Consider the following 10,568-nt stretch of genomic DNA (forward strand, 5'->3'; position numbering starts at 1 on the left):
TCACAATGTGTATGACATCTCGATTTATTACGTCTGGTGTATAATGACGTCACAATTACATACCGATACCTTTATTTGATTTCAATGTACGTGCTAAGGCATTCGTTCTGATTTATACAAATAAATAATAACCGGAGGATATTAACTATTGTTGCGCTGTGTAGGTCATATATACAAGGTATTTTATTTATTCAATGACAGTAGCAATATATAAACAAATGCAGCACAAGCCGACATATATGGCCGAACAGTGAAAATCGAATGTAGCAGTCGCATTTAAGGTAGAAATCATCTCTTTGTTGGCAGTGAACTTAGAATTAGTTGATCGTTACCAAAACGTTCAAACTTTTGTTCGTAATTTTGAAAGGTAGAAGTACGATATGTGCCATGACGATTTCAGTTAATATATACTATACTTAATCCTGACATCATAAAAAATGTGGAATTGTTTCCATTTATTCAATGCAATGCAAAATCTGCACGTTTGTAAGTGACACATAGCATTAAGTAGTAAACAATTAAATGTACAAGCTATAAAACCGAATTAAGTTATCAAGGCTGAGTTGGCAAGCTTATCAGCCAACGTTTTGCTCACATATGCTTTCATTTACAGGAGCAAATCTTCAAAGCCAGGAGTTGCTGCCGAAAAAATCCTCCAAAATGGTGTCATTTTAACAATTTTCCCATGATCAGTTCCAGCATTGTGAGATGAGATTAGGGTAACACCTTGACTGTTTACTAATAATGCTACTGGCCAACAGATTTGACATCTATAACAACATATATCGCTATGAACGATGTATTAACCAGACTTGAAACATCGGTATCGTAATCGTATTAGAAGTTCAAAAAATTAAACTTCCAAAATGTATATTGTTTTCAAAAAGGAGCTATAGTGCAACTTAAATGTCGTGCAGTACATCTTGCAAAAGCTACCTTAAATAAATAAATAAAACATGGATTTCGTTTGTAACATTTTACATAGGAGAACTGTAGGCAAGGCCTATCTTTGAAACCATTCATGCATGTAGACTTAGTAAGTATTAATACATATTTTACCGACAAAGTCCATCAAGTTTCCCATTTGACATAAAGTTTGAAGATTACAATTCATTAAGACAAGAGAGTCTATTTTAAATTCATCGTTACATTAAAAGGGAACCGGGTTTCAAGTCTGCGTTCAGTCGCATACACTACACAACGGTCGTCCAACTAGGCAAACAATCGTAGGATTGTGATCATGTAAAACAGTTTCAGAAATGAGCGGCCGCGATAACTTACATAACTCACGCTTTTCGATACTCAGTTCGATATACCGCCGCGAGTTCTGACGGGGACACAATGAATAACTTTACATCTAGTCAGCTTTATGGCAAAAGTGGAAAGGTTGTTCACTTAACAATATTTATCTGCATGGTTGTACTTTCGACTTATGTTGGAATTTATTCATCGGAAAGAACATGATCCTAGTAGTGTTTTCTGCAAGTAACTGACAAATCGATCACTTTCTAATGAAAATCTCCTCTTTCTGTCCACTCTATACGAAAAAATACTTGTCAGTCACGCATTCTACCGACTTCTGAAAGTACAAAATTACTGGATATTAAACAATGTTATTTACGTTGGACGAGCAGAATTTTAAGTCGTTTGGGAAACAACACTTAGTCATTTGAAATTTCAGCTACAACTACACCTTTCCAAATCTGATGAAATTCTGTGCAAATGAGATGAAAGTCAGAGAAAAATCGTCTCCACATAGGAGGACCAAAATGTTCTCTGTACACTCTACAACAGTCTAAATCGACATGAAAAATTTAAGACTACGATTCTTGAGCAGTTTCGTTTTCATTTACAATGTCCTCTTCATCAGACGAATCGTCAAGCGTGGCCGATATTTGTGATGATGCCAGATCATCATCTTCTATCTGATTTGTTTCCAGTCTCCATCGATCAACGTGGTGTGAGCTTTTCTTTTCGTCGTCCACTTTGATTTCTTCCTCCGCTTTTATCCTCTTGTATTTTGTTCGTCTATTTTGAAACCAAACTTTGACCTTGAATTGAGAAAAAAAACTTTATGCATACACAACAAGTGCTAGAGAAAATTAATCGACACATAAAAGGGACAAAAAAGGAACACGTAATGAATCCTGGAAAAGGAGACCATTCTTAATGATAAGGATCAGGAAAACATTGATTTGAAAAACAAACATTTTAGAACAAAATATTACAATTATAAATGTCATTAGGTATGATAAATTTCGGACCCTGTGGTTCTGCATATCAACACCCCTCCTCTACTATTGGTGGGGAAGATTACCGCAAGTTTTACACTTTTCAACCGTGTTCAATATTTTCTAGCTTACGCCCTACTGGCTTTGGTGCTATGATGCCATATCAGTCCACGACGCTTCTATGCGCAACTTGCACTCATAATAGGTGCAGCATTTCAATAATTTCCTCCACAATAACCGTCATCATTTATTGACATTTCATCACTGTGTAAAAATGAAAACAATCACAACACAACACTACACAACACTACATGACAAGACACGACACAACACAACACTACACGACACCACACAACACAACACAACACTACACGACACAACACAACACAACACAACACAACACAACACAACACAACACAACACAACACAACACAACACAACACAACACAACACAACATAGCAGTGTTAGAAATGCAAATAAAAATCCTGGAGAACGGCGAAAGAATCCAGATGTCCGTGACGTCATTTCGACTTTAATGCCCGAGAAAGTTTCGGTTAAAGAGCGGATTCTCTATGAAAACGTTATAAGGGATACGTGACCCTTAACATTGAAATGCCGTTTGTCGACGCAATAATCTATACCAAATATTAAGGCGGACTCCTAAAGATGGTTTTATCGGCTAAACCACGTAAAAATACGCACACATTGGCATTTCTTTTAACGATGATTGTTCATTGATTGGACTGTCCGAGGTAAGCACATCATGTCATACTGAAGGAAATACACCCAGCGATTGGCGATGGTGGACAGGGATGACATATGACAGCTTGGCATGGACTCATAGTTTGCACATTGTCTTCATGTTCAGCTTGGTATAAGCACCGAAATGTTTACACTACACTGTCGTAAAGAGTGCTTTTATACATTTTGAAATTGTCTTGAACACGCTTTGTTGATATGTGTTTGGATTCGTGGTACGGACAGTTCGCCACGCAATCTTAATATAAACACAATAAACAGCAGCCTAGCCTATCGTCAATTTAAAAGGGGCATTGGGGTCGATTCGGGTGATGTTTTTGGTCATCATTGCTGTGGTTTACGTCTGCACTGTTTACACAAAACCATTGAAGTAACAGTTGTCTGTGAAACCTTTAAAATTAGAGTGATTTTGCGATTATAACAACCAATTTCAGTCTACCAGTCTTTGATGGCGACTTCAGTAAAGTTAACGAATTATTTCGCTTCGTGATATATTTATTGTGCAAAACCGTAAATAATTATTTACATATATGTTGACTAATTTCAAGAAAACATAAAGGGTTGGAATTTGAGATGATACAACAATTTTTTGTAAACATAACGATACTAGATAATATTCAACGATCAAGTTCGAATAATTCGATATTGACGAATACTAAACATCCCGCCATCATTGCATTGGAAAACATGATGAAATCATTCGGTACAAACCTAACAACTCTACATTGTTTAAACATACTGATCTATAGAGTGACTCCCTAAAGTTCACAAAACTAAAATCTCAAAAAGATTCTTCATTTTCCATCTTTGGTACGTTATTGCAATTTTTGTCGTCACATCTAGGACAAGGGAACTAGCCTACAATGGCATAGTGATCTCTGCTAGCATGTATCTGCTACCCTTTAAACTGAATATGACTGGAATGTGTTGGCTAAGAAGTTTGACCCGAGAGCAGAATAAACAAAGACAAATACTGACAGTCGGGATTTGGCTACCATGCACTTAAACAACTTAATAGCCATTAGTTGAATTCGCCCAACCTAAATGCCAGATTTTTCACTGAAGTTACAATTGATTAATTGCAATGAATATATCACATACTGGACCATGTTACTGTCTTTAAAATGTATACTAATATGTGTGGTCGACTCCGTTAAAGCGGCCTCGGTGGAACGCTGAGCTGTTAGTGTAAATTAACTCGAAATTAGTTCAATAAATCATTCCTTAGTGGGTATGATCTGCGTCTGTTTCTTGTCTTCTCTAGTCGGACCACTGGCCACCATATCTACACATGTATCACAGTATGTCACTAATGTACATTAAATTGTCTAAGAAGAGCGAGCACACAGATAGTTTCCATACAACACCCCTATAATCTTGTGAAAACTTCGAAATGAACATTAATTTTCAGTCTTCTCAACCAAAAAGTAAACGAAACTTTCAAATAAAGAAAGAGACTCCTGAAGAAAGAAGCCTAATCTACACTTTACATCACCAACTACATTCTCGATAAATTCCTGGCATCAGATTTGTCGGCGTAATTGTATCGTAAGTTATCGCTGAAACAGTCAATATAGTATATTAAGCTACCGTGATTTAAAAATAAAATTGTCGGGCGATACGCTATGGCGACATAAAATATTAGATAAACTGTGTATGATGTGAACGTCATCGAATAATTGTTCGTTTTTAAAAAGTACCACTTGAATAAGAAAGCCTTGTTCAGTGTTTATATTAGCGCCAAAAAAGTTTTCCCCCTTTCGTTGTCGACTAGGTCTAACCGCTGATACCTTCTATTGCCAATAACATGTTTGAGATATCAAGTGTGTAGACAGTGTACCGTTTCATTTCATGTAAGTGTTTTGATGACGATGGCAGCCTCCAAATACTTCCATGAAAAATTGTCTTGTTTCAACGGCCGAATTATCTTCACCTCAAAATTTTGTACATGCTGCCAAAGATGAGAGGTTGTATATGATGGTTTCCGAGGTAAGCGCAATGTACATTGTCGGCAATAACCAGCATATTATCTGGCGACTCAGGCCGACATTACTATGTGCACGGTTAAGTGTTTGGATATTTTCTATGTTATTGCACCAAAAGCTACCATGACCCTTTCAAATCCATTTAATAGGTGATAAAATTCAAGACTCACTGGATGAAATGAGTTGACCATTACCAAACCCATTGTACGCTGTCACATTTGAACATGCATTACGAAAGAATAAAGTTCTTATGTTTACCGTCATCCTGGTGCATGAACAAGATATACGAGGTGAGCGAATTGAACTCTAACAATTGAATATACTGTCAGACAAAAAATGTAAATTGATTTGAAATCGCTATAAATTAGATTATGATGCTCATATTGTGCTGAAAATGTCGATCGCTTTCTTTACATCGTTTCGCAAAGTTCAAATTTTAACTATCTAAATAATTTGTAAGTTTTGTCGGTAAACAAAAACCAGGAGTTGGTAGTTGAGTAAACAGATCCGAGATATTATAACTGATGACACAGCGCGGAAAACAGCATATCATCGGCAGGGGAACGGATTGATAGTAACTGTCTAAATTTGATGTACGCACCATTGGGGTGAACATTTATTTCAACATGTATGTACCCCGGATCATCTTAAGCCCTTCCATGTTTTAGTCTCCACCATCAGTACATGTTTAACTAAACAAACTAAATCAATTTAACACTTTCCTCCAACTTTCACCTTCTTGGTGTCCTTTAGTGATGCGTTCCGATGTATGAGCACCGACCGTATTTGTACGTCTACCTTCATTTGATTTGTGAAACGGCGATGATTCCAAAGACTCAAGTCTCTACAACAACTAATCTAGCTGTGGTCATGGTTTTTCTCATTTCTTATTCCAAACTTAAAAAAAATATTTGCCCATCAGACATAATCTCACAGCAGTTTCTGTTATCAATTTATGTATGACAATTCAGGCTAATGCTAGTTTGGTATTATTTATAATTTTTTTTCTTTTTCCAGTAGTATGCTGCTGGAGGTGACTGCAACGCCCTCTCAATATGTTTTCTGTTATCGCTGGCAAAATTCAATGAAATCGAGCTTTGATACGGACACTAATTTTTAGATCACTTCTAGTGTTAAGACGACATTTTATAAACACCTTGATGATTTTCAATAAAAACGACAACACACCTGGGTTTCAGTTAGGTTCAGACTGGATGCCAACTGTTTCCTCTCAGCGCCAACGACGTAGTGATTTTTTTCAAAAGCATGTTCGAGTCTGAGAAGCTGTGACGGAGAGAAAGCCGTTCGTATTCTCTTGGGTTTTCTGAATGGGTTCTGAAGTAAAAGACTGCTGTTGACATGATCACCACCTAGAAATGTTGCATAAAGACATTGTATAAATAACATTTATGTACACTCGAGGTAATAGAAAAACTGATAAAAGTAATTATTTACGGACAAAACAACAAACGTCGCACAAATATAACTTGGGTAGTGAGAAAGTGATGAACTCAAAGATGCTGTATCTCAAACCAAAAAGGCCATTCGCTAGAGTTTCGAACTTGGGTGAACACTCTATCTCGTGTTGATAGTGTAACTATTTCTTAACTACAGGTATTGGGCCTACTTCGTCAGGGGCAAGTTAAACGGGACAAGCGTAATCTCAATGTATTGAAACAAAGCTACGGGTCATTTTTGAACCATTCTCCCGGATAATGGTATTCAAATGCCCCCGGGTCGTTGCTTTTGCTCCTTGGTCTCTAGACATGTAAGTCATCTGAAGCCGACACGTCAGCTTCCTAGCATACCGTCTTTGACAAAGAAATCCATGCAGATTGAATTGACGGCCGTGAAGTTTTCAGAGATTCTGCCATTTAATAAATATACACTTCAAAGCACAACATACGTTTCTAAGCGTCAAAATAATCGGATGTCTCATATTCTGATAACTAAATTAATACCTAATGATTGCTACAAATATGAACGTGTGATCTGCTTTGGAAAGCCAGAACAGAGTACAATATAAATACCAAATATTAAGATTCAGCCGTCTTTAGTTTAATATTCCGTTGGTCTTGTTAGACACATCAAAAAGTAATCTGTGTGTTCAATAATAGTTCATTACGTTCGGGTTACCTCCTTGGTATAGTCAAACATTGTGTTGTTATATTTAACGTTCGACGTGACGTACTTCTCTACGGCAAACGATAAAAGTGTCTCAAAATTTTGAAGGAATTAAAGAATATTTGCTGGCCGTGCTGTTTCACTCAACTGTTTTGAATACACAACATTTGACAGTGGAATGAAGTTTTTTTAGTTCTGAAGACCGAAATGAACAATTACACAATTTCAATTACAACAGATTTAGTGAGCATGGCGATTCACTACATTAAGAGTCAATATTTTTCGATGGATAGTGTAAACATCGAAGCAGACTGATTTGATCACACAACATAAAGTTTAGAGCCGGCAACATAATATAGAGATATTCTTGGTTTTAAACACATTCTAAAGGTAGGGTGGAGTGTGGAAACTAGTATCTGAAGTTGACGTATACATTGCCATGTTTTGATTGTTAGGAATTAGCTTGCCTTTCAGTATGTACATTGTAATACTTGACACAATGTTAGTTCACTGTAAATACGTTCAAGTGCCTGTTGAAAGCTATTCTTCTTTTGTAGTCGACACCGCACTCTCCATTAAGGTCTCATTTGATCTCATTGCCAGGATAAATTAATGGAAAAGACAACAGCACGGTGACTAGACGATGATCATTGTATGAAAGGAAAGCCATGGGCAGAAATTAAGTGTTTCTGTCCGGTGTAAACCACACGATTGTTGATCACAGAAAGTTTTGAAAGTGTAGTCAAGAAAAGTTAGTCGTAGTATACACTCTCTGCTTGTAAGGTCAGACGTTCAGCGCACAGAATGAGGAAAGAATCGCATGAGTAAGCGACGATCTTCTATTTTTAATGCTAATAGTTCATCGACTTATCGCGAAATGTTGTGTAGGTATATGTGTCAAAGTCAAGAAATTGTTACTTTTGTGGCCGTTGCAGTAAATATGCTAGCCACTCATGATCAGCTTACCTGGAAAACGTGGGCCCACGAATCTAGACCTGGAAATGAACCATGGATAGAAACCAAGTTGTTCTCTGTGATGATTAAAAAGTGTAGGCAGTGAGTGATGCGTCGTTGGATGCGATGTTGAGTGTCCTAGAGCAAACGTTGGTGGTAACGACAGGGGATGAGCGTCGTGGTGAAAAGTTGGATCGCTGTATAAACTTTTCATTGTGTGAAGAGTACTGAGGTAGGGTGACGTGGGTGTTGCTGCCGCTGCTGCCGCACTCAGACATGAAGCTGCCCCACATGTCCCGAATGGCCTGATTGAAGCAGCCGTTGAAGTTGATGTCGTCGAATGTGATTCACTTGTGTAGTCCTTTCCAACTAAAGACTCGATACTAAAACAACTTGGTTTTGGCTGAAACATCATTGTGTCTGGTGTACACGGTATAGTGGCCATCAATGTTCAACGTATCCACACTGGTCTAAAATAATAACAAACTGCAGCAAGCGTGAACAAACAAACGAGTGCACACACCAATACGTTAAGTATCCACGTTACACACCGGTAACGCCACTACAGTATATGTTTTAGGTCCTCCTGAATCACGTACTGGTCTTCTGTTCATTTGATCCCACACTAATTAGTAAGAGTGTTTGGTAAAATACGCGTGTTGGCGCTGTTCTAATTGGCGTCTGATTGGTTGCAATGGTGTGTAACTGTCAACACGGCAATGAGATTAGGGAAACTGGTTAATAATCAAGTCAACCACCACCACGAGTACTGTCCAACCCTGATTGGCTATCAACACAGCCAATGAGCCTTACACAGGCTGTGCTGCCGAGGTCGCAATGTGAACGGTCTCCCTGGTAATTCCAGACACCATTAGGAAATTAATCATCTGTTTGTATACCGTTGTTGGTAGCAATCTCTATCCCCGCCCTTTATATCTTGAAAAATGACCCTCCGTGTCTCCTGCCTTCTCAACTACTAGCCACATCCTCCGTCTTACAATGAGAAATAAAAGTCCTCCCGTCTTCATGCATGTGCAACCCCGACAAATGAATATAAATTACTTTACATAGAATTCATTTAGAGTCTTTTGAGTAGGGTTCTTGTAAATGGATAAAAGGTATAAAAGGTGTGTTGTATGTAACTTTGCTTTGTTCCGACTGATACATTCTTTTATCATGATAATGAGAGAATAAATGAAGTCACGTAAACACCACTGTTTAGAATTGACCAGTATTAGTGTAAGTGCCAACAATTTCTTTGTGAGTCGTCAACTCCACGTATAATCACCACTATCTTGTTAATTGAACAGGTGTCATCGACTTGATGTATGTAACTTATAACAATACTTTATCTTCTGGCCTGACGTATTAGCAGATACAGAAAGTCTGTTACATTACGAAGTTGATGTCAAGTGCCACGAGAGGCCTCTTCCGTAACCGACAGACACTAGAGCCCATTTCCTCCGATATCGATTTGTCGAGAGTGGACAGTCATGGGCTCACAAAAAAAGCTTTTTGAAAACACTTTGTCTTTGACAACAAAGAACTGAAAGGTTAATCATGCCAATTGATGGATTTGCATGGAAGTGGGAGGGTTGGAAACTGATTGGTGTGCAATACCGACAAACTATGACAGACCTCGATCTATTCAATTCTTCGCTCTTTAAGTGGGAATAAATTACTCTGAGTGATTAACTCGTTACTTAACCCAATGCAAGATAATTGATACAAAGACCACTCCTCCTAACTGAGACCCTGATACCTGAAAAAAGCTAAATTTAAGAAAAATCAATTGATTCAGAAAAACGTATCGCTTGAAAATTTTAGAAACATAACCACGCGTGCTCGTGACGTCAAGAAGTGAAAATGACACTATGTGGACGACTGCGCCTATAGATTCTAGACTGACTTTCAACAAAAAGAAACTGTGTATTTATTAGTAAAGCGAGTGGCATGTATTGTAAGATAGTTTAAAGAACTTCAGTGCTGTAATAGTTGTTTCTCTTTGCACTCCTTTGTCATAGACCAAATTAACAGCTACTTGCATTTTCTAACTTTCAAATACTTCTCATGAAGTACTAGTCATATTTCCCATCAGTTTATGTTGAATCCTCTCCAAGAATAACTCTAGCAATAACCCTTGCCGTGTGATTTTCATTGTATCACACTATCATTACAATTACACGCCTATTCCCCTCCCTGAGCATGAAAAATATGTCATGGTATTTCTGACCCATCGTGCACCTCGCCTAAGAATTGACCAACATTGGAAAGTTGTGCAGTAAGCTTATACCATTAATCAGCGAAGATATTTCTGTCTGAAGGGGCTCCTCAAATAAACATTTCAAGACCTTGAATTTTCATCCTTGTTAACTGTGCGTGTAGTTGTTAGCGTAGGTTAAGGTTGTTGTTCAGTGTCTTTAGGTTTGGACGACCCGTCGTGCTAGGGCTTCTGCTAATTGATATCTTTTCGGTTTCTGTCCAAAATCACATCAAATGACTAATTTGTTGAAC

The 10,568-nt window shown here is 37.8% G+C and overlaps 1 protein-coding gene across 1 annotated transcript; it reads right to left on the reverse strand.

The window, feature by feature from the left end:
- Positions 1 to 146: 146 nt before the first annotated feature.
- On the reverse strand, positions 147 to 9,061 carry LOC139120856 (homeobox protein EMX1-like). Its single transcript, XM_070685460.1, has 3 exons — positions 8,067 to 9,061; positions 6,165 to 6,346; positions 147 to 2,051 (listed from the first exon to the last, which is right to left on the reverse strand). The coding sequence occupies exons 1-3, from the start codon at positions 8,497 to 8,499 to the stop codon at positions 1,821 to 1,823; spliced, it is 846 nt and encodes a 281-aa protein (XP_070541561.1). The 5' UTR covers positions 8,500 to 9,061; the 3' UTR covers positions 147 to 1,820.
- Between the last annotated feature and the right edge of the window lie 1,507 nt (positions 9,062 to 10,568).

This window comes from Ptychodera flava, chromosome 20 (genome assembly GCF_041260155.1).
Source record: "Ptychodera flava strain L36383 chromosome 20, AS_Pfla_20210202, whole genome shotgun sequence".
NCBI lineage: Eukaryota > Metazoa > Hemichordata > Enteropneusta > Ptychoderidae > Ptychodera > Ptychodera flava.

Excerpts from the sequence above, each read along its gene's own strand:
- LOC139120856 (XM_070685460.1), bottom strand. The coding sequence starts at position 8,499 with ATGGCCACTATACCGTGTACACCAGACACAATGATGTTTCAGCCAAAA. Across the intron at positions 6,347-8,066 it reads CGTGGGCCCACGTTTTCCAG|GTGGTGATCATGTCAACAGC; the intron begins GTAAGCTGATCA and ends CAACATTTCTAG. Across the intron at positions 2,052-6,164 it reads TGAACCTAACTGAAACCCAG|GTCAAAGTTTGGTTTCAAAA; the intron begins GTGTGTTGTCGT and ends TCTCAATTCAAG.